General features: G+C 38.0%; 1 protein-coding gene across 2 annotated transcripts in view; it reads right to left on the bottom strand.

Annotated features, from left to right (window-relative positions):
* TNPO3 (transportin 3) overlaps window positions 1-24,688 on the bottom strand; it is an 86,180-nt gene that overhangs the window by 9,415 nt on the left and 52,077 nt on the right. For both annotated transcript variants that reach the window (XM_082694015.1, XM_082694016.1), the window contains 11 exons: window positions 24,321-24,412; window positions 22,003-22,142; window positions 19,182-19,373; window positions 17,039-17,130; window positions 16,051-16,127; window positions 14,496-14,556; window positions 12,687-12,827; window positions 8,567-8,683; window positions 7,190-7,284; window positions 5,670-5,826; window positions 3,907-4,074 (listed from right to left, as the gene is read on the bottom strand). In XM_082694015.1, coding sequence (XP_082550141.1) covers window positions 3,907-4,074; window positions 5,670-5,826; window positions 7,190-7,284; window positions 8,567-8,683; window positions 12,687-12,827; window positions 14,496-14,556; window positions 16,051-16,127; window positions 17,039-17,130; window positions 19,182-19,373; window positions 22,003-22,142; window positions 24,321-24,412 — 1,332 coding nt within the window. The remainder of the gene's footprint in view (window positions 1-3,906; window positions 4,075-5,669; window positions 5,827-7,189; window positions 7,285-8,566; window positions 8,684-12,686; window positions 12,828-14,495; window positions 14,557-16,050; window positions 16,128-17,038; window positions 17,131-19,181; window positions 19,374-22,002; window positions 22,143-24,320; window positions 24,413-24,688) is intronic.

Below are 24,688 nucleotides of genomic sequence, written 5' to 3'. Positions count from 1 at the left end.
ACTCTCAGTAAAATATTCATATGCAGACAGCTCCTTTGTGATGCCTGCCTGTTCTCTGGGTCAGAAAATTTTGTTGCTCACTCTGGTTTGCTATTTAATAAAATACTATTGGGGCACCTGGGTGGCTCAGTGGGTTCAGCTACTGCCTTCGGCTGGGGTCATGATCTCACGGTCCTGGGATCAAGCCCTGAATTGGGCTCTCTGCTCACTGTTTCTCTTTCTCATGCTCCCTCTGTGCTCTTCCACTCGCTCTCAAAAAAATAAATTTTTTTTTTTTATTTGTTTATTTGACAGAGATCACAGTAGACAGAGAGAGGGAAGCAGGCTCCCTGCTGAGCAGAAAGCCCGATGCGGGACTCGATCCCAGGACCCTGAGATCATGACCCGAGCCGAAGGCAGCGGCTTAACCCACTGAGCCACCCAGGTGCCCCTCAAAAAAATAAATTTTAAAAATCTCTTTAAAAAAATAAATAAAAGAATACTATTGGGGTGCCTGGATGGCTCAGTGGGTTGAGCATCCCACTCTTGGTTTCGGTTCAGGTCATGATCTGATGGGTTGTGGGATCCAATGCTCAACAGGGTGTCTGCTTGGGATTCTCTTTTTCTCCCTCTGCCTCTCCCCCGACTTGCATACTCTCTCTCTCTCTCAAATAAATCCTTTCAAAAAATGTTGTAAAAGAATATTATTTACATCTAAACATAGTCTCTTTATGGCTTTTAAATGCACAAAAACTGCCTATCCCTCCCTCCCCACTCCTTCCTCTTCAAACTAAAAATCAAATCTAGAGACTTCCTCTGGCTTATTTTCAGTTGAACCCTTCCTTCTTTGAGCTAGCTCTAATTTTCCATGCCTTTCTTAAGTAGGGTGTATACTTTGGTTGTAGTTTTCAGCAATAAAATAACCTTTACAACTAAATTGTTTTACATTATATATTCCATTACGTTAATTTATAGTAACAAACTGGAGCAAAAGTAAATATTACATTATAAATGCTTAAGACGTACCGCATAATTCTCCAAATGTTGCCCCCCAAGGAAGCTAACACTCTACTAAGACAAACAAGGAGGAGCAAGAGATTCAGGAAGAACCCTTACTTGATACAAGTTTTGGCATCCAAAATAGCCTGTGAGTTAACTACAATGTAGCCCCAAACAAGAACATTAAGAAATGAAACTAAAAAGCAAAATTAATCAGCTAACACAAAGGAATCTCAGAAATCTGGTTGAAAACATGAATAAATTTGCCACAGATAGGTATCCAAAAAAGAAATAAGGGTTTATTTATTTATTTATTTTTAAGATTTTATTTATTTGACAGATCACAAGTAGGCAGAGAGGCAGGCAGAGAGAGAAGGAAGCAGGCTCCCCGCTGAGCAGAGAGCCTGATGCAGGGCTCGATCCCAGGTCCCTGGGATCATGACCCGAGCCGAAGGCAGAGGCTTTAATCCACTGAGCCACCCAGGCGCCCCAGAAGTAAGGGTTTAAATAGTATATTCGAGTCATGTGACAAAGCTGATATGCCATCTTCTATTGAAAAAATCCCTGTGTTCACTTTTGAAAATGGCATGATTAAGAAAGTGCTCAAGAATGCAAATTTTCTTTTAGCCTTCTATCCCTAGAATTTCAATCAGTTTACAGGGTATGGACAACCCGTATTTATTTAAAAGTTCCTCTACAAAAATTCAGTTGTAAGCTGATGTTCATAGAAAACAATCACTTTACACTGCTTGACACCCATTCTGTGGGTATCTATCTATATAGTAAACACTTAGAAGCCCATGGATACCTGGTTTCTGTTCCTGCCTCAACTTGCTGTTCTAATTTTCTTCCTCTGTTACCACTTAACCTTATGTTTACAAATTAAGAATATTTTTATTTTTTTAAAGTTTTTTTCTTTTAATCCACTTATTTGAGAAAGACAGAGAGGAAGAAAACAAGCGGGAAGAAGGTCAGAGGGAGAGAGAGACGCAGACACCCCCTGCTAAGCAGGGAGCTCCACATGGGACTCGATCCCAGTACCCCAAGGATCATAACCTGAGCCAAAGATAGCTGCTTAACTGACTGAAGTCACCCAGGTGCACCAAGAATGTTTTATAAAGTTAAATTTACATAAGTTTTCTGCCACCTGGGAACCAAGTATGCTTGTAAAAAAGTAACAGTACAGAAATTTTATTTCTCAGGTAAAGGACCTTTTTTTTTTAAAAAAAAAAAATTATTTATTTATTTGACAGGCAGAGATCCAAGTAGGCAGAGAGGCAGGCAGAGAGAGAGAGAGAGAGAGAGAGAGGGAAAGAAGCAGGTTCCCTGATGAGCAGAGAGCCCGACACAGGGTTTGATCCCAGGACCCTGATCATGACCTGAGTTGAAGGCAGAGGCCTTAACCCACCAGTGCCACCCAGGAACCCCAGGTCAAGGACTTTTGTAATCAAACTCGTTGGCGCTCAGGGGTTCACTGAGTACTTTCTTTAGAAAAACACAAAAATACAGCCATATTAGACTGAAACAAGAACATGCTGAACAACTAGGGAACTGCAGGTACTATTCATTCCTGAAGCACTGAGCTTACATGGAAGAACTGCAGAGCTACCTGACGAAACCAGAGATCACACAGGAGCCTCACGAGTTTGATATAGAAGAAATAGGGGTGCCTGGTGGCACAGTCAGTTAAACGTCCAACTCTTGGTTGGGCTCAGGTCTTGAGGCTGAGCCATGTTGCACTCTGCACTCAGCTCGGAGTCTGAGATTCTTTCTCCCTCTTCCTCTGCCCTTCCTATTCATGTCCCCCCCCTCAAATAAATAATATCTTAAAACAACAACAACAACAATTAAAAGTTCATGCGGCTGTTCTGGAAGATTAACCTAAAGAAAATGTAGAAATTTATCAAGCATCTGCCCTGCACGTGACCACCTTTCGTTTCAGCCAAAGATCAAGTAAAAGCATATGCTCACTAGAACAATATAAACTAATCACTGAATTTTGGAGATAACACACAAATCCAAGGAAGAACTTTTGGCTCAGTACATCAGAATCTAACACTAGAAGTGTACTCTGCTTTGTGAAACTACTGAAGTTGAGGCTAACAACTGTCATCAATGATACAAAGCAAGAGACAACATTAAGATATATATGGACTTAAAATTTACAATAAACTTGTGCATCTGGATTTTTCTGTGGTTCTGGAAGATAGCTTACTTTAACTAGAACCAACTGTGCACTTTTCTAAACTGCTTTTGTATTAATATTAAAAACTATAAATCCTATTTAAAAAATAATGTATAAGCTATATATACTTTACCACTATGCTCAAAACTTCCACGCAGTACACATAACCTCATTTATGATCATGGCCCAGTAATGAAATTACTTGGACATTACTGGATAGCCTAAAAAAACCTTCCATGCTCAGGTGATAAATGACCTGGATCAAGAACTGAAACAAGATGCAAATTAATCCAAAGGAGAAATCCAAGTGTATATCGTGAGCTGATTTTCTGCTTCTTTATCCCCAAATGCTCTGGTGAGACTTATTACTAAGGAAAACCATACAATGTTATCTAAGGAGCTTGGAGTGAATTCCCTTCTTGAATAACCTATACCACTATGTAACTGATATATGGGCACCTCTTACAAAAGAACAAGTTACTCACTGGCCAGCCACACAGCTGAATTCCATGCTTAGTATTCGATAATATAAACCCTATGACAGTGACACCAACATGCTTTTAAAAACCTAATAATGCATTACTGGCATTCTATAGGCCCCTTCATCTAATAATTAAACTTAGCAATATGGCTAGATTAGGTACCATGGAGATACAACAGAGGCGGTTTCAAAGTTATAGTCTGCCTCCAGGAACCAAAGTTTAAGGACTGTGAGAATGGATTCTTCATGAAAACAATCTTACCGGTCTGTCAACCTGCATGATCTCCCAAAGGACTTCAGCCACATCTGGCAGGGTATAGGGAGGGAGACAAAAGCAGCATGTGTGGAGCAACTGGCTTACAAGTTGCTGTCCAAGCTGGTTCATCACCTGTCCAATAAGTTCTTTCCGTAATTCAAAATCTTCTTCATGCTGTAAGGAAACAAGAGCAAAAGGTGAATTCTAATTTCAACTCTCCACTCTAATAATTCCTCCTTCCTGGAAAAAGAAGTATATATAATACATAACAGCAAGATTTAAAGACTCCACTAAAATGTTAAGGAAGAAAATATTAAAAGTTTAGTATCAAGGAAATGGGCATGGATTTCAGCTGAGATTAACCTTAACCTTTAGAATAGAGAGCAGAAGAGAAACAATGACTAAAGATTGCAGGTAGCAGTTTTAATTATTTTTCATAGAAAAATGTGTTCCTATTTCCTTTTTTAAAACCAAGCGAATAAATAAGAATGTCTATCAGATACCTAATCTTTTCTATAAAAAAAAAAAAAAACCCACAACAAAAAACCCTTATTTTCTTCTTGGCATAGAATATACATTGGTACTTCTTGAATATACACTAGAATATACATATATTTCTAATATCTTGGAAAAAATAACTTTTTATAAACTGCTTTTCACATCTAGTTTTCTTCTTTCTCCTTTATGACCAAACTTCTTAAATAATTAGCCCATTAACACAGTTGCTTTTTTCTTCACCATTCTCTATTAACCTTAAATAAACTCTATTCCACATTTAGCCAAATCTACCTTTGAAAATTTTGTGGGGCATCTGGGTGGCTCAGTGGGTTAAGCCTCTGCCTTCCGCTCAGGGTCCTGGATTGAGCCCCACACATCGGGCTCTCTGATCAGCAGGGAGCCTACCTATCCCATCATCCCCTCACCTGCCTTTCTGCCTACCTGTGATCTCTGTCAAATAAATAAATAAAATCTTTTAAAAAAAGAAAGAAAGAAAACTTTGTGAGCCATTTTACTACTCCAGCCAACTAGGTCTCTTAATTTTCTAACGTACTTAGTACTATCCTTTCTCTATGATTTATACCCCAGTTAAGACTGTCGTCCCCTCTCTAATCCATCCAAATTCTACCTACATCGGATGGGCCCCGTGAAGTCCATCTTCTTCCAGAAATCAATCCCAAACCACTTCTGACCAAGGAGCTTTCTTTCCTCTGATCTCATAGCAGTCATGACTTTTATCACTCATTGGCAATCAAATATTGCCTTCTTATTGTTACTTAAATCTTTTTAACTCTGTTTATCTGTAAACAGATAAGTAAACAGATAAATCTGTTCTACTAAATCCTGGGTGATTTAAGGGAGCAGAAATACTTTCAGACTGTTTCATATAGCTTTTAGCACTTAGTAAAGGCTGTCTGAAATCTAATAGTTAATGTTTTGGTTAGTGAATGGTATGTACCTACCAATATAGATCAATTAAGGAAAATCTGGTTTTCCCCTAAGAAATGAGCAAAAGATATAAAAAGGTGATAAGGGGGGGCGCCTGGGTGGCTCAGGGGGTTAAGCCACTGCATCCAGCTCAGGTCATGATCTCAGGGTCCTGGGATCGAGTCCTATATAGGGCTCTCTGCTCAGCAGGGAGCCTGCTTCCCTCTCCCTCTCTCTCTGCCCGCCTCTCTGCCTACTTGTGATCTCTGTCAAATAAATAAATAAAAGCTTTAAAAAAAAAGGTGATAAGGTACAAAGTAGAAAGGTACAGTGTTTATACTTACATCATTGGCTACCCCTGTATGGATAAGGTCTCGCAGGAACCTCATGACACTGCAATTGGCATCCCGGTGGTCCAGGGTAGTAGAGGCAATGGCCCACTGCAAGATAGGGATGACCACTTGGCTCCTCAGCAAGGTGACAGGGCTGCGCTGAATAAACCTGGTGTTTTGGAAAGACAGGCTAGGTATAAATGAAAGGATTAGGCTCCAAAGCAGCCAGAGTAAAAGGCAAAACAATGGATGGAAACAAAAAGATCAGTGGTTGCTAGAGGTTAGAAGGTGAGGGACAGTTGAACAGGTGGAATACATTGATTTTTAGGGTATTAAAACTATTCTGTATGATATTATAATGGTAGATACATGCATTATACATCTGTCCAAATCCACAGAAGGTACACCACCAAGAGTGAATCCCACTCTTGTGTCAACTCTAATGTAAACTATGGACTTTGGATGATAATAACATGTTAATACAGGTTCATCAATTCCAACAGACTACTCTGGTGGGGGATGTAAATAGTGAGGGAGGCCGTGGGGTTGTGCGGGGTAGAGCAGGGGTATACAGGAACTCTCTAAACTTTCCACTCAATACCCTACAAGGTTATAGACCCTTTAACATACATGGAGACTCTCCACAAAAAAGACACAGCATTTTCCAAATTTACTTCATAATGCTTATCTAGCAAGAGCATCTCAGGGATGTTTTTCAAGTAACACACACTGGGTAAACAGAGTCTACCCAAGGTTCTCTCGTATCAACAACAACAATAACAACAACAAAGGTGTTTCTAACATGTCCAAAAATTAACCAAAAAAGCATTCAATATTCAATCCTGAAATAGTTAATACTACTTTGCATTTATAAGTGATAAAATATATAGTGTGTATTTACATATAATAATATATTTTTCATAATTTTTAAATGCTTTTATGTTCACTAACTGATTTGGTTCAAATCCTTAGCTAGGGACTAAAGAAGGAATTCAAAGGTTTGGCAATAATATAGTCAGTGTTACTGGTAAAAGGAAATTTAAGTAAAAATTGGGGTGGAATGTTAGGGGTAGAACCAGGAAGTGCAGAACAAGATAACTTCTAAGGCACCTTAAAATCCTAAGAATTTTTTACTCTGAGATATGATTATATCTAAAGGATGCCAAGTTTCCTAAATGAAAAAGCTGAAGTGAAACATGTCATCAGAGCAGCCCAGAAACATAAAACTACAGGGGATTCTACAGATTTTCTAATCAAATGTTTTTACCAAGCTGGTTTTAACGGTCTTGCGCATGTTCCCTCCTTTGTGATAGAAACCCAGCCCAGCTGCTTTACCCTGCTTCCATCCAACTCCTCTTCCTCACTGACTGGGATATTCCGTTCACGATTTAACTACGGGCTATGAGAACCATTAACCTGCCTATACTCCACTAGCCTCATTTTATAGAGAAACAGTCAAGCATTACAAGACAAGATTAAGCAGTGATGGGGAAAAGCAATAAAAGAAAGGGTTGCTCTTCAGAAGGACTGACCTGGTGGCCAGCCTGAACAGGTCATCCACAGTGTCAGGGTGATTCTGAAGCCCATTCTGCTGTTCCAGCAGCTGAAAGGTAGGGATGCACAGTGCCTAAAACAGAATGGTGATTTTAAATAAATACTATATACTAAATCCAACAGCATTCAGACTTGCTAAATATCACAACATATACAAAAGTACAAAATAGGGGAAGTACAGATGGGAAAAGAAAAAAACTATGATGAGAATCAGATCAAGAAAAGGAAGAGAGAAATCTTTCTCAACTGATAATAGTTTTCACATATGAAGTCCATAGTTCAGAAAGGGTTGAGGGTATATATTTTAGTTGATGAAACTGGACAGATACTATCTCAAAGTTTCAGAAGTTTCTGCAGGGGCCTTCGTGGCTCAGTTAAGCGTCCAACTCTTGATTTTGGCTCAGGTCATGATCTGAGGGTCATCAGAGTGAGCCCTGTGTCAGGCTCCATGCTAGGTGTGGCGCTATTTCAGATTCTCTCTCTTCGTTTTCCCATGCTCACTATCCCCTAACCCTACCTTGCTCTCTATCTCTGTCTCTCTCTCTTTCTCACAAAAGTTGTAGAAGTTTCTGAAAGTAAAGACTGCTTGTGTACTAGATATGGTCAAGTCTACTAAAGGAGTAGATGAAGGGTATTTTTTTGAGATTTTAAAATAATAGTATGTTGATTTTATTTTATTTCTGAGAGCGTGAAGAGGGGCAAAGGGAAGAGAATCTTAATCAGACTCCATGCCCACTGTGGGGCCTGATGTGGGACTTGATCTCACAACCCTGAGATCATGACCTGAGCCAAAATCACGAGTTGGACACTTAACTGAGTAAGCCACTCAGGTGCCCCATGAAATGTCAGTTTTAAAGGGTAAGACATCTTGTGAAAAGGAGCATGATAAACTCCCTAATATATTTTCTTCCGTATGACTAGAAGGGAAAAAAAGGAATATATCAAGGACCTTTTCCAATGCCTGCTATTTTTCCTAAGATCAACCCTGCTAATAACTGAGCTAGTACACTGGTTATTCCAGGCAAGAAACTAAAAAAGAATTATCCTTGAGTTTAGAGATCCTTTATTTTACATCCATTTGTTCCCTTCTCCACCTCTCAAAAAACCATCATCATCTCTAGAGAGCATAAATTTGGCAGTAATAGCTGTAATGATCTTTATAGTCCTATGGTCAATCTCTTTCACATACTCCCAGGCATGTCTGTCCAGGGAACAACTGGCAAGTTTCTACCTCGCTGTTATTAGTAAATCAACATGCCTGGAGGACAAACATAGAGAAGAGAATTCAAGACATGGTGAAGAACAAACTGCTCAGGCCTTTAGTCCCTCCAAGAAACTCCCCAGGGAAAACAAACCTGGAGCATGTCTAGGAGTCCCTGCCGACAGCCCTCTTCCATGCCATATTCATCCACAAGGATACTGCCAAGGTACAGGAAACAGGAATGCTGATGTACGTGGTACACATTCACCATCTGCCAAGGGAGAAACCAGTTGTTCAATTCTTTACCCCCCCAAAAGTTATCAACTTAGGAAACTGTCTAGAGGAAGAAATTCAGACAGACTGATTTCTTCTCTTTAAGACAACATAGTAAAGCTTGTTGGCCACATTTTTTGAAACACAGGGCTCAATTCTTCAGTAATTTTCAAGTACTCTCTTTAGAGTCCTTTCAAGCCTTTGATCTTTTACCTACCCAAAACAATGCTGTAAGAGCTACATAATACTTCAAGATGGATGCCATGAGTTTGCTATCATCCAAGCTATTTGCAGATTCATAGCATAAATCCCAATACCTAAAGGTTGTTCTTATTTGCATTCAAGATTAACTCTTTAAAAAAAAATAAAAAGGCATATAAAGCTACAGCAGGGCTAAAAATACCAAATACCCTTATCCTGAAAGAGGCAGTGAAAGCACTGTTTGAATTCTGAGATGCTTCTAAACTCCCCTAGTTAAACGTTTTAGTAAAAAAACAGTGTCTCTTATCAAGACACCCAGATCTACTCATGGAATAAAAATGTTAATACACATATTTGAATTAAATGATTTGTTTAGGATTTTTCCCCTACTCTCCTCCAAAATGTATACATTCATCTGCTTAAAATGCCATCACAACACACGTATTTTTTTAATGCAGGGCTTGAACTCATGATCCTGAGAGCAAGACCTGAGCTGAAATCAAGAATTGGATGCTTGCGGCGCCTGGGTGGCTCAGTGGGTTAAGCCGCTGCCTTAAGCTCAGGTCATGATCTCAGGTCCTGGGATCGAGCCCCACATTGGGCTCTCTGCTCTGCGGGGAGCCTGCTTCCTCCTCTCTGCCTACTTGTGATCTCTGTCTGTCAAATAAATAAATAAAATCTTAAAAAAAAAAAAGAATTGGATGCTTAACTGAGTGTACTGGTTTTATTATATAAATTCAACTTAATGAGTGTGGGCGGGGGCTGAAAGACAAAGTGACTGACTCTTATTACTAACACCTACCATGGAATGGGCATGTGATGAGAGCTATGAATCTATTCGGTGTTGTACACTCAAAACTATATGCTCTACTTAATGCATGATTTAAGTCAGGAGCTGGTAAACATTTTCTTAAAGGGTCAGATAGTAAAAATTTTAGTCTTTGCTGGTCATATGATTTACCTATTCAACTTTGCCACCACAGCACAAATGACCAATATAAAATATATTCATGAATAAACGTGGCAACCTTTTAGTAAAACTACATTTACAAAACCAGGTAATAGGCTCACTGGTTCTAATTTGCTGACTTCTGATTTGTGGATTTTAATAAATACTTAAGATTTTTTCACATTTACTGACTTTAGAACACGTTTCCTATATACAAGGCACTCGATTGGGTTGGTCACTACTTAATTAGCAGGATTAAAAAAAAATCGAAGTCATGGGTGTATCCTCTAATAATAAAGGGACATTAAATCAAATTATGTTTGACCTAGACTGTATTACACTGAAGGGGACACATAACCAAAGGTGTAAACATATGCAGTACAAACATATGGTGTCCTCAGGGTACAGAAAAGGTAAACTTTATTCAAATCTATAATATAAAGGATACAGGGCTGTGCATACGCCAACTGATACTGCATTAGCATGACTCTACTTGGGGGTGCGTGCTTCCTTAAGAATGAGGCACCCAGGACAGAGAGGCAGGGCAGGATCACACCTCTGGGGGCAGTCATCACCAACTTTGCTCTCCATCCTCAGGAGTGGAATTGTAAATAAATGCTGGCCTCTGCCCGCTGCTGTCTCTTCTCACACTGGCTGTTCTGGTCTCTCTGACCACTCTGCACAGAGTGAGCCCAAGTTCTGCTTCACACACAGCTGCTGCTCTCCCCTGCTCTCCCCACTGGCCCAGCTACCCTGCCTCCCACCAGCCACCAAGGAACCAATGCCTCCAAGACCAGCCTCCGTCTGATCCTTCCCAGAGGCAGAGTTGCCAGGAAGGAGTTAAAACTGGCAAGAATAACGGCGTCATGAAAAGATGCGCCTGATGCATAAAGAGATTCTGATCCAAATCCTATATACTATGTAAATGGACACAGTTTCCAATGAGGGGATGACTTATTTTCGTCATCGTTTTTAATTTTTCTTTTTTTAAAATATGTTTTTTAAGATTTTTATTTAATTATTTGATATATATATAGAGAGAGAGCAGGGGCAGGAGCAGAGGGAGAAGCTGGCTCTCGGCTGAGCAGGGAGCACAATATGGGGCTCATCCCAGGACCCCAAGATCAAGACCCGAGCTGAAGGCACACGTAAAATAGACTGAAATACCCAGGTGCCCCTTTAATTTATTTTCTAATGGATTTATGATTTTGAATTTTTCTTGTTTGAAATACAGAATTTTGATTATATCAAGCTGAGTTCAGCCTGTAAAAGGATGTTAAGATGTGGATAGAATATGCAAATGAAGAGAAATATATTATACAAATTCCATTTTTTAAAAAGTGTGGGGGGTGCCTGGGGGGCTCAGTGGGTTAAAGCCTCTGGCTTCAGCTCAAGTCATGATACCAGGGTCCTGGGATTGAGCCCCGAATCAGGCTCTCTGCTCGGCAGGGGGCATACCTCCCATCCTCTCTGCCTACTTGTGATCTTTGTCAAATAAATAAATAACAACTTAAAAAAAAAAAAGCGTGGAGAGGGGGTTAAGGCTTGGGGGGCTTAGTCGGTTAAGCATATACCTTCAGCTCAGGTCATGATTCCAGGGTCCTGGGATCAAGTCCCACATTGGGCTCCTTGCTCAGCAGAGTGTCTGCTTCTCTCTCTGTCTGCCATTCCCCACTCTCTCTCTCACAATTCAAAAAAACAAAAACAAAAACAAAAATCTGTCTGGCTCAGTCAGTGGGCCATATAACTCTCAATCTCAGGTTCGTGAGCTTGAGCCCCACACTGAGTGTAGAGGTTACTTAAAAAAAAAAAAAAGAAAGAAAAAAGAATGAGGCACCTAGGGTACAGAATTTAAGAGGGCACTCATCATCAGACTCAAATCCTTGGAGGGTTTGCCTCCTTAGAATCTGTACCATGGATTCACTGTTCTGGTAGACAAAGGTCATTTCAGGCTTTTGGGTGTGGCCCAGCCTGGAGCTGTGCATTTCCCTCAGTGCATGGAAGCAAAATTTTAAAAGGCACTAATACCAAGTCCTACAAATGCCAAGACTTACATTTCACCTTGCCTCAATCTAGTTCTGGCTTTGCTGTAAGGTTAACATCAAATTGCTTAGTGATCCAAGTCACTAATTATAGGCATCTCATATAGAATAGTTCTTGATGTGAGTATGTTCTTAGAGAACCCCATACATTGAGTCACACCATCATAATTATGTATCAATCTTGGTGATTATAAAAGAATCAAATCAAACATTTCTTGTCAAATAATAGACTTATGATACCAACTGTGACTAAGAAAAAATTTCCCTTGGGCCAAGCAACAGCAAAATTTGACATGACACATTTTAAAAAGAAAAATTAATATAAAAATGCTCAGCGTTGGTATATGAGAGCTGGGCATTAAAGTCATTCTCTTAATTTTACAGTGAAATGTGTTACTATTTAGACTATCACAAAACAGATTACAGGCAGTTTCCTTCAGAGACAACACACCACAGGCACTACTTATCTCTTTCAAATATTTTGGAGTTTGTATTTAATAAATACAAAAGGGTTTCATTTCATCAGCAAAGTTTTTGTTCTAAAGAATCCTATTTCAGGGATGCCTGGGTGGTTTAGTAAATCAAACGTCTGCCTTCAGCTCAGGTCATGATCTGAGTCCTGGGATCCAGCTGTGAGTTGGGCGCCCTGCTCAGTGGGGAGTCTGCTTCTCCCTCTTCCTCTTCCTGCTGGTCAGGATCTCCCCCTTCCTCTCTCTCCCAAATAAATAAAATCTTAAAAAAATAAATAAATAAAGACTCTTACTTCAAATTCTGCACACTTCACATTTTCCCTCAAAGGAAGAACTTACCTGCGTAACTAGTGGCTGCAGCAGGGCTGCAGATCCTTTGCCTACACAGCGAACAGCAAAGCGGAGGCATCTGCAACAACGCTCCACAATCCGATTATCAGCCCGGTGTTTATTTAGAGTCTCAGATAAAACTGGCCATATCTGAATCAAAAGTCAAAGAGCACAAGAAAGAAAACAATGAACAACTAAGAGCTGAAAAAAATGCTCCCAAGTGGTAACATCTGATTTGGTTTTCAAATAATTTGGAAAAAGCTTTCTTTAGAGAAAACCATGTAACGTGAACCTGGTGTGCATAAATGCACGCATGCGTGCGCATGTGAGTGTGTAGAGTTTCAATACGCTATCCAATTCTAAAACACAACCACTTCTTAAGAAAAGTACAGTGACAGGGCACCTGGGTGGCTCAGTGGGTTAAAGCCTCTGCCTTCGGCTCAGGTCATGATCCCAGGGTCCTGGCATCGAGACCCATATCAGGCTCTCTGCTTGGCAGAGAGCCTGATTCCTCCTCTCTCTGGCTGCTTCTCTGCCTACTTGTGATCTCTGTCAATCAAATAAATAAATAAAATCTTAAAAAAAAAAAGTGCAGTGACTCTTTAGAAGATGATTTGGGAAGAAGAGCATGTCTAACTTCACTAAAAAATAAACTCTGCAATTCCTAATTTAGGATGAAAATAATAGTATGATTTATAGAGGAATAGATATTTAAAGACAGTTCTGAGCTGGAATACTCTGAACAAAAGGGCATAGCTAATGAAATGGCATTATTATTTTACTGTCAAACACTTAACGTACTTGGTGTTTCCCCCCCCCGAAGTCTGAAAAACACTTCTCAAAACATGCCTTTTGATCCTCATATTACCCTCAGTGAAAAAAGAAGAAGTGTGTTTCCAATGGGGAAACAAAAGCCATGAGGGATAAATAGCTTTGTCAAAAAAAAATTTTGTTTGCAATGTCCACAACAGCCAAACTATGGAAAGAACCTAAATGTCCATCAATAGATAAATGGATAAAGATGTGGTGTGTATATATACAATGGAATACTATGCAGCCATCAAAAGAAATGAAATCTTGCCATTTCCAATGACATGGATGGAACTAGAGGGTATTATGCTGAGCGACATAAGTCTATCAGAGAAAGACAATTATCATATGATCTCCCTGATATGAGGAATTTGAGAGGCAAAGTGGGGAGTTTGAGGGGCAGGGAAGGAAAAACTGAAACAAGATGGGATCGGGAGGGAGACAAACCATAAAAGGCTCTTAATCTCACAAAACAAACAGAGGGTTGCCGGGGGAAGGGGGAAATGGAGAGGGTGGTTGGGTTATATGGACACTGGGGACGGTATGTACTTGGTGAGTGCTGTGAAGTGTGTAAGCCTAACGATTCACAGACCTGTACCCCTGGGGCAAATAATATATTACATGTTAATAAAAAAAAAAGATATGCATAAAAAAATTTGCTAGTATTAATCAGGCCTCCTAGCAACTCCACATTGTTGTGGAGATTAACACATAGTTAATTGTTGGAGTTAACACATAGTTAATTGCTGTATGATTAACACATAGTTAATCACTCTCTACTTCTCTGGACTTCGAGTGCATTTCCCCACAGGATGTTTTCTTATCAAATCTGAGGTAAAAAATATTTATTTGAATGGTTCTATTCTATTCACTGAAATTTAAACTGTATCAAGGAACTGAATCTTCCTATGAACCTAGAAGACAATACCTTCGCACTTTAGTTACCCACAGCCTTGTAAGGAAAAAAGGAAGGAAGCCTTGTTCCACAGGCGTCCATTAAGCACTTACTTCCTGTATGACTTTTTGGCACGGATGAGTTTGTCCATTTTCCACAATGGGATTGGTGTGTCTGGGAAAGGCAACAACCAAAAACAGTAAAAGAGCAATTTAAATGAAGAGCCATAGCCACAAATCCTGCTAGCTTACATAGTAACACTGTCACCACATAAAGAGTACCAAAATAATAAAGTTATTTACAACTCAACACTTTTCCTTCTATTCCAGTCAAACAAACACAAGCACATAATTTAAAACATCCCCCTCACAGGCACCTGGGTGGTTCAGTGGGTTGAGCCTCTGCCTTGGGCTCAGGTCATGATCTCAGGGTCCTAGGATCCAGTGGCAGACTCTCTGCTCAGCAGGAGGCCTGCTTCCTCCATCCCCCTCTGCCTGCCTCTCTGCCTACTTGTGATCTCTTTGTCAAATAAATAAATAAAATCTTAAAAAAAAAAAAAAACCCTCACCCTTTTTTTGCCACCTTTAAGCCACTTCCACCAGAGCATGAGAACTCAATCTAACTCTGGCTTACATAGGCTGTGGAGCACTATAATTATTTTTTTCATTTCCTTCCCGTTAAAAACCAGAATATGTAAACTCTTCCAAATTAATAAAAAAATTAATTAAAAACCAGGTTATCTAAATCCACTATAATAAACTAAATACTGCTCTACTCTCAGCATTAAAAGGCAAAAGTTTCAGGAATTCTACTCTACCCAAGATGTTTCTCATGGTTCTAGTCTGAATCCAATGATATATAATATGGGCCCACTCACAATGTATCAAATCCAATTAGTTGCCTTGTTCTAGAATCTGTTAATTTGAAAGAAAGCAGGAAAAAAAAATCCTGTATGATTACCAACCTTTTTAAAGGAAATAATTCTTTAATTTCAATAAGCTCAACAGCAATTTAATAAAAATCTCATTTTCTTTTACACAACTACTCTGATAATCCAGTTCCATTTATGGGTCTGACAAATTATAAATTATATAATTCAGTAAGGATTCACTCTTTCAACATTGTCACACAAATGCTTTTCTAATCATTAGGCTCCTCTTAATTTCAAAGAAGGATTAATTTCACTTGATCAATAAAAAGTCTTCATTATTTTTTTGCACCCTTATAAGACACAGCAATAGTTCTGAAAGTGTGAGCCTTGGAATAGCAAGCAGCAGCAATAGCAACACCTGGGAACTTACTAGGAATGTAAATTCTTGGGTCCTACCCAAAATCCAATTGAATCAAACACTGTGGGTCTAGGACCCAGCAATCTGTTTTGATAAGCCCTCCAGGTAGCTGTGGTGCATGTTAAATTTAGTCTGATAATCACCAATCTAGATACCAAAAAACTCAATTACATTTTAGAGAATCTTTTGACAAAGGTCTACCAATATTCTTAGAATTTGTCTTTGCTCCAAAATTTCAATAATTGGGCTTACCAGTCTCCTAACAGAAGAGATTATAGGAGGTACCTGGAAGTTTTGTGAAAAACACTTGCTTTCTTTAATACATAATGGTCTTATTTGAGCTGTTAACCCAAGGCAGGCAAGCAGTCTCCCTTCTTACCTAAATATTACTGCAAGGCGATCTAAGAACACAGTGGGATCTGAGGATATACCATTGCTGGGCTCCTGAGACAACAGCTGATGAGACAGAGAGGTATCAATACTGTGTTGTTACACATACATACCTACAGCAAACACTGCAGATATACACCCTTATACATCAACCTCCCTCCCAATCTCTGCTTATTTCCCTGTAAGAGATTCCCAATAGTTACTCAAATGGTGCAAACTTTTAAATTCATATTGTCAAATTACTTTCCTTCATCTTATTGCATCATGGCTAATACTACATAATACTACATCATGGCTAAGACTACATAATACAACACTTTTATGACATTATCACTGTGGAGTGGAAAACAGTATTATTTAATGTTTTCCCATTTACTTTCATAATGACCAAGACATTATATATATTATATATTACAGTACAGACAATAGGTAACATTATTATATAATCTGTATCTTTATTTCACTTTCTATTAGGACACTTTTTTCCTTTCTTTTTTTATTACACTTTAAAATGACTAAGGCTTCACAATGTATTTTAAGAGAGATAGCAAGTTGCTTCTTATTCTTTCCTAAAATTTCTTAAATGCTCTTACCAGCATATGATTAGAGATAAACTTTAGAATCATTATGTTGAGTTCTCCTATTACTGCACTATAAATTTAACTTGAGAAGAGCTGACATCTTTACAATATTCTTGAAAGAAATATGGTAGATTATGGCTTTGATTCCTAACTTGAATGCTATTTTCCCCATTATATCTTCTAAATTCTATTACTGATAGTGAAAATCTACTGATTTTAGAATACTTATTCCTTGTATGCAGCTCCTTTGATAGACTGATTAATTTTAATAACTTTTTAGTTCATTCTCTTGGCTTTTGTAGGTAGATAAAGGATCACTTGTATATTCTGTCTTTTCCTTTCTAACATGTAAACATCATCAATATGTACTAAAACCCCTTTTGTAACTGGACTCACCTTTTTCAATGCCATAACCTGAACAGAACATAGTTCACTAAGGCATTCAGTAATCTTATCCAAAGGTAACCTGGCTAGGACAAGTGCTGTCCCTGCAAGACAAAGAAAAATACAAGTAAAATAAACGCTAAACTGAGGTAATTCATTGTTCTCCATCATTTGACTAACAGAAAAGGTTGGCTGGTTTCATTCTTTTAAAAAGCTCAACACTGCTTTTTTAGTTAAAGTATTTTGTTATTTAGGCTGGTTTCTCTTTATTTGGCTTAGACAACAAAGTGACCTTCACACTAACATTTATAACTGAAGTTAATATTAAATTCTCTCTCCTCAGCATCTATGGGTTTCATGATGTTTAAATACAACTCTCTTTTAATTCTTCAAGTACTTAAGAAAAAAAAAAATCTCCTTTAAAAGCCAATGCCAAAGCTATTTTTATATAGCATAGCATAATTGTTCTCAAACTTCCCAGAGGTTTAAGAAGAGCCTTTACTTTTGATAAGTACCACAGGCAATTCTTACCATCAAAGAGGTTTGAGAAATAGACACATTACTATTTTTTTTTTTTTTTTAAATAAGAATGGGCTGAAATTGGGGCACCTGGGTGGCTCAGTGTGTTAAGCCTCTGCCTTGGGCTCAGGTCATGACCCCAGGGTCCTGGGATGGAGACTCACACTGGGCTCTCTGCTCGGCAGGGGGCCTGCTTCCCCCTACCCCTCTGCTGCTTCTCTGTCTACTTGTGATCTCTCTCTCTCTCTGTCAAATAAATAAATAAAACCTGTTTTTTAGAAAGGTAGACAAAAAAAAAAAAAAAAAAAGAAAGAAAGAAAGAAATGGGCTGAAATTAGAGATCAGATTCTAGTTATAACGTAACAGAATCTATCAGCCAGGTAAGGTATTATCTCTGGGCCTCAGTTTCTTTATCTGTAAAATGAGTGCTTTGAACAGAAGAGTAAGTTAAGTTTGCCTTTTATTTTTTAAATAGTTGCAAAAGCCTCCACCACCTCTTTTTTTTTATTAAATAAAAAACTTGGAACTCCAATAAAATAGGTCAAAAAAATGTAGCTAGTTTAAAGTGGGAATAGAAGGTCCAGACCCTTCTCATTCAGCCTTCCTCTTGTCATAATTCCCACCGAAGTCTGAAGCATCTCGCCAAGATCCAAAGGATTACATATTAGACTAGGTCCTTTCCAAGGTAAAGAAAAAAAATTCCATGACTGTTTTTTCTCATCTTCCATATTTCATTCAACAGAATGGTAATCAATCCATAAGTCTTCAAATAGGAATTAAAAAACTAAATGATTTCTCCTGGTAGTCTATAAGCCATGGATGAGTCAGACTTATTTAAAACTATAGGGGAGAATCTAACTTAAATACGCTTTTTCTTTCTTTTTTTTTTTTTTTTTAAGATTTTATTTATTTATTTGACAGAGATCACAAGTAGGCAGAGAGGCAGGCAGAGAAAGAGGGGGAAGCAGGCTCTCCACAGAGCAGAGACCTGATGTGGGGCTCGATCCCAGGACCCTGGGATCACGACCCGAGCAGAAGGCAGAGGCTTTAACCCACTGAGCCACCCAGGTGCCCCACGCTTTTTCTTTTTAATTTATTTCTACAGAAAAGGATGTTACTGAACCTTTTTTTTTTTTTTTTTGAGTTGTATATATGGGGTGCCTGGGTGGCTCAGTCAGTTAAGAGGCTCCCCACTCAGTAAGCAGTCTGCTTGGAATTCTCTTTCCCTCTCCCTGTTCACGTGCACTCTTGCTCTCTCAAAATACATTTTTTAAAAGATTTTATTTATTTATTCGACACATACAGAGAGAGGTGTGAAAGAGAGAGCACAAGCAGGGGACAGAAGAAAGGGGTGAAGAAGGTTCCCTGCTGAGTAGGGAGCCCACTGTGGGGTTCAATCCCAGGACCCTGGGATCATGACCCGAGCCAAAGGCAGATGCTTAACTAACTAAGCCACTCAGGCACCCCATAGTTGTATCTTTCCCCCCCACCTATAGTTGTATCTTAAAAAATAAAATAAAATAAAATAAAAATTAAATAAAAAGTATACTACAACTGAAAAACTGGGATATGACTAGTATAAGATAACCCCCAGAAGGGCTTAGAGATGTTCTTGGTTAATATCTGAAGTAAATACCTTTTAGCAAGCCCACAGCAGCTTCTGGAGACAACATGAAGGAATCAAGGGAACGGGCAATCTCCAGGAGTCCATTAAAGTGCTGAGCCATGTGGTCTCGGCAGACAGAGCAAATGTTATGAATGGCTTTGGCTGCAGCAGAAGCCAGAGGCTTTTCACACAGGCCCTTCATCAAATAGCCCAACACAGGGTCTAAGGAGAGACACCACACAGTAGAGATTACAGGTCTAAAACTCAAGGAAAACTTGTAGTTCTGTATAACAGAGGTTTATATTCCTGCCCCCACTCCGCTTTTAAGCAAAAGAACCATTTAAAAAAATGAAATGTGTTCAAACCCCAATATATAAAACATAAAAAAGGAGCTGATATCACTGACATAGTGTCAGGGAGCCCTGAGTCCTATCTATTCACCTTCTATTTCTTTCCTCATGACTAGGTCTTCACACAGCACAGTTTGAAAACCATGGGTGGATAAGGCCATCCATGTATTAAGAGTAAGGTAATATAAGAAAGAATATAAAGCTCAGAGAGCTACCATTATTTATACTCAGAGATGAGTCACTATGTAAAAAACAACCTATGTTAATCAGGATGACAGTTATCTAAGTGGACACTTTTATACTTGCTTCTTTATAGTTAGAAAAGGCCTTAAAAACATGCAGATTGAGCTTTAGTACTTCTGGAAAAACTATGCTTTACTTTTGTAGCAAGAATAAGTGTTCCAAAGAAAATGATCATAAAGATGAATTTCTATAAAGTACATTCTTCTTATCTTTTACCTTACTTTATAAAAATCAGAATAATTTTCTATGGAAAAATCACATATGATTAAGGAACACTCTGAAAGTACATCAGAATAATCTCATACCAAACCAGAAAAGAAGGAATCAAAAGAATAATGTCGTAAAGCACATTAAAACGTTATCTCCATTTCCCATCTAATGACCAATATAATGCCCCAATCAGCATGAACCCCTGGTCCCCTCCACAAAAAGCAGCCTAAAACTTTAAAGCTTAGGAATCAGAAAAACTAAGTATAGAGTATAGGGAACTATATTGCTGTAAACTTCTGTGATTCTCAAATGGGATATCCATTGTTTTAACTATTCTAAAGTAAGTACAAACATGGAGCAATTGGTCTTACTGCTGATGCATGTATTTAAATGAGATACTGCACGGTGGTACTGAGTGATAAGGTTTAACAAACAAACCCACTTTAGTTTCTTGTAGAAGAAACATTCAGAAAAGAAAGTCAAATGCTGAGACAGATCACAGAAGTGAAGAATCTAAGAATTAGGAAACAGGTATTCTGAAAAAAATTTTCAATGGTATGTTGAACTTGAAAGTGTCTCAGCTATAATGTGAACATGTCTATCATACGCTCTATACACAGAAATAAGAAAAAAGAAACATCACTTTTTAAGCAACAGTTTTAAAACAATAAAAAAGATCATATGTAAAATAAAATCAAGCTGAAAGTGGGTAATAGATGTATAATCCAGTAATTTCACTATTGGGTATTTATTCAAAAGAATACAAAAACACAAATTCAAAAAGATATATGTACCCCCATGTTTAATGCAGCATTATTTACAATAGCCAAATTACAGAAGCAACCCAAGTGTCCACTGAAAGATGCATGGATAAAGAAGAGATATAAATACACGTTCATATACATGTGCGTGTGCGTGCACACACACAGGTATATTAGTCATAAAAAAGAATGAAATCTTGCCATCTGCAACAACATGGATGGATCTAGAGAGTATAATGCTAAGTGAAGTAAGTCAGAGAAAGAGAAATACCATATGATTTCCAAAACAAAGGAAAAAAAAAATTATTAACTACAGATGATGATAACTGATGGTTATCAGAGGTGGGGTGGATGGAGGGTATGGGTGAAATAGGTGAAGGGCATTAAGAGTACACTTATCCTGGGTGGCGGGGGCAAAAAAAAAAAAAGAGTACACTTATGCTGATGAGCACCAAGTAACGCACAGAACTGTTTAATCATTATATTGTACACCTGAAACTAATACAGCACTTACGCTAACTAATTTGGAATTAAAAAAAAAAAAAGATGGTAACATAAGCATAGAAATACATCAAACAATATGACAGACACAAGTTTGGGGGGATTCTTAAAATTCTTAGAATGTATCAGTCCTGAGTATCAGGGAGGCTTAATACCTTAGATAAATTATTATTATTAATACCTTAGTTATTAGTTATTAATACCTTAGTACCTTAGATAAATTATTTACTCTCTTTGCATTTATCTGCAAAATGAGAGAGATAAAAGAAATGATTTCTACCCTTACTTTTGATTCTAAAGTTACTTTGTATAATCTTTAGTTATTTTTTCAAGCCAATAAGGGCATCCAGAGCTGAGATAATTCAACATTCCTTTCATTTTAATTGGTACTTATTTTGTCTCAAGTGATAATCTTGGTTTTTAAAAGAGTATTTAATGCTGAAAAATACTTTGCTTTAGCCTATTAATAGCATCTAAGTCAGAACTATAGGGAGTCTGATTAGTTCTAGCATGTGCCAAAGACTAACAAAAATTCATCCCAAAGCAGACTACTAGAAGCAAACTGTTTCCCTTTCTAGAGACCTAATCTTTAAAGATCCTTCTTTCAAGAGATGACCAGTTTACAAATGTGTCAACTAAGCAACAGTTCATAATACAGTATTTACTCTCACTGTCTAGAAACATTCCACCTATCAATAAAAATAAAGAACAAAAGAACAAGAGCAAAAGTAAGAAAGGAAGAACAAAATCAGAAAAATCACTGCAGAAGAGTGAGTTCACACATACCAAGGAACTGAGGATTTCGATCAACCACTTCGCTCATCTCTCCAACCAATTCAATGCTGGTGTATCGCACTGCTGTATGTACAGTCTCTGGAAGGCGGACGACTCCTTCTAGGACCTCCACCAGTGTTGGATTGTTCTCCCTAAGTACAAAGGTAAGTACTCACAGTTACTGATTTCAGAGGTTAGATTCTGGCCTAATAACAGGCTGTAAAAAGACAAATCACTGCTAAAGGGCTTTTTTCTAAACACACAACCATTTGGATGAAAGTGCTTAACATTTGGTATGAAAGTTTTTTAAATCCTCAAAAAAAGGCAAAAAGATAGAAACAGCAGATACTGTTTCATGAGAAGCATACTGCTCCTTAATCTTCTAAATGCCAATAAAGTATCTAAAGACACATCCTGCTATCAGATTATGTTCTTCAAATTGGAGAGGCAGGCATTTACTGTGGATGCATGTCTTCTTTTAAAGAATCCATTTTAGTTATTCTTATATCTGCAGTACCTAGAACAGTGCCTGGCACATAGTGGCACTCAATAAATATTGCTGCATGGCTAAATGAATGAATGAATAATTCTCACAGACCACTTGCTATTAGTTCTTCTATATTTCTTATAGCTGGATACTGGAAATTTTAAGCACAGGTAAGTACGGGTGGGCCAGCTCCCTCACTAAAGGAACAAGAATACAAGCTGCAAGAACAGGAAAAGGTGACCTGACTTGGAACATGAGGGAAAATTAAAGTTAACCAAATACTCTCCATGGCTCCAAGAATTTCTTTTTCCCCTTTTCTTGTCTTTTTTCCACTCCCCAAGAATACTGGCTGAAATTCTTTATGCCCCCATAGTGGTAGGCTATAATACAGAAACAAAAGATGTTTAAAATCCAAATAATGTCCTGGATTAGAGCAAAAGCACTCCATGCTGATGAACTAAGTCTAAGTCCTTTATATACACTAAAAAAATCATGCAGTTGGCTTCAAATATGGATTAAAAAAAAAAAAACACAATGTAAAATCTTCTCTCATTTATGTATGTTTCCTGAGAACACTAAGCTAATTTTTGAGACTCTCTACCCATCCTTTTTCACACCAACACATATCAGAATAGAAGTGATTTCAATAATCCTCAGACTATCACTGAAGGTTCCAAAAGATACCAAAATGAATGTAAGAGCAAATAATATGGTATGTAATTCAGGATCAATACATCTTTTTTTTTTTAATTTATTTTTTAAAGATTTATTTGTATGAGAGAGAGAGAGAGAATGAGAGAGCAAGAGAGAAGGAGAGGGGAGGGTTAGAGGGAGAAGTAGACTCCCCACGGAGCAGGGAGCCTGATGCAGACTCGGTCCCCAGACTCCAGGATGATGACGTGGGCCAAAGGCAGTTGCTTAATCGACTAAGCCACCCAGGCATCCCACCCAGGACCAGTACATCTTAATAGAGAAAAAGCAAACTTACTCTATTCTCCTTGAATATTTACTGGATTAGAAACCATGTAAGATTTCACTGGCTCAAGTCTAAAAGGCAGCTAAGTAAGAACCTCTATACTTTTCATAAATACATGCCTTAACCATCTCTCTAAGCAAGGCTTGGAATAGGGCTCAGTTGCAGGTATCTGATCACAATACAAGAAAACCTGATAGATACTATCATCAATTTATAAACTCACAGCACAAAGTAAATTCTGTTTTTAGGAATTCATATTAAAATCATAAATAAAATTTCTATGCTACTCAATTAGAAATCAAATTCTGGTTAAAAAAAAAAAAGAAATCAAATTCTAGTAACTTAAAGATTTCCATGGCAATAATAAAAATAGTAATTGCTCCTTAGATTTTGCTACTCTTTTAAGGTGAAATGGTACCTATCTTGCCTTTCTAAAACTCACAAATGATTCTCTAAGGCAGACAAAATGGAGAACAATATGATGAAATATTTGTGAGGATAACTTACCCAAGGTCCAAAAGCAGATGAGAGCTACTCAGTGCCTATTCAACTGCTTTTAAGCAAGCACCAACAATTTAACAGCCTAACAATCTTTTTATTATATCAACTTTCACAAGGGAGCCTCAGCTGGAAAAATAAATCAGCATTATCTTCCTAATATCAAGAACAAAATAATTTTAACTCTAGGATATGTGGTTATGAGTATCAGCAATGCATGCTACTCTGGAATACACTCTAGAAGTCAGACAACTAGGCAGCATTACAGAAGTTCTAAGTGTTTCCAAATATATAGCACAGGAGAAAAATGGTGTAATTTTCCTTCCTTTGATATTCAGAGTTCCCACAAAAGACTTATTAGACACTCACGGATCAACACTCTTTGCTATAGCAGCCATGATAAAGAGAACCGCTTCTGTCACCTCCCAGGGTGGGTTGCCTTCTTTCAGAGTAGAATATAACTAGAGAAGAAGAGGTGGATTATGGATCCATTAAAAGGAAAACAGAATAGAATTCCAAAACAAACAAAACAAAAAATCCTTTTAGTTAAAATAAATCCAGCCCCTCGTTTCTAAATCTAAGTATCTCTCAGAGCCAGGGGAGAAAATTAACTCCTTTTTCACATCTTCACTAACTAAAAGTAACTGCTATTTTAATATCTGAAATAAAACCAGTTAGATTCCCCAAGAATGTATCAAAATTATCATCTGCCCCAACAAAATGAGTATTATGGAAAA

Source organism: Mustela nivalis, assembly GCF_964662115.1.
Source record: "Mustela nivalis genome assembly, chromosome: 12".
In the NCBI taxonomy this organism is placed as follows: Eukaryota; Metazoa; Chordata; class Mammalia; order Carnivora; family Mustelidae; genus Mustela; species Mustela nivalis.
Note: the sequence above shows the minus strand (reverse complement) of the source record. Positions and strands in the feature narration are given on the sequence as shown.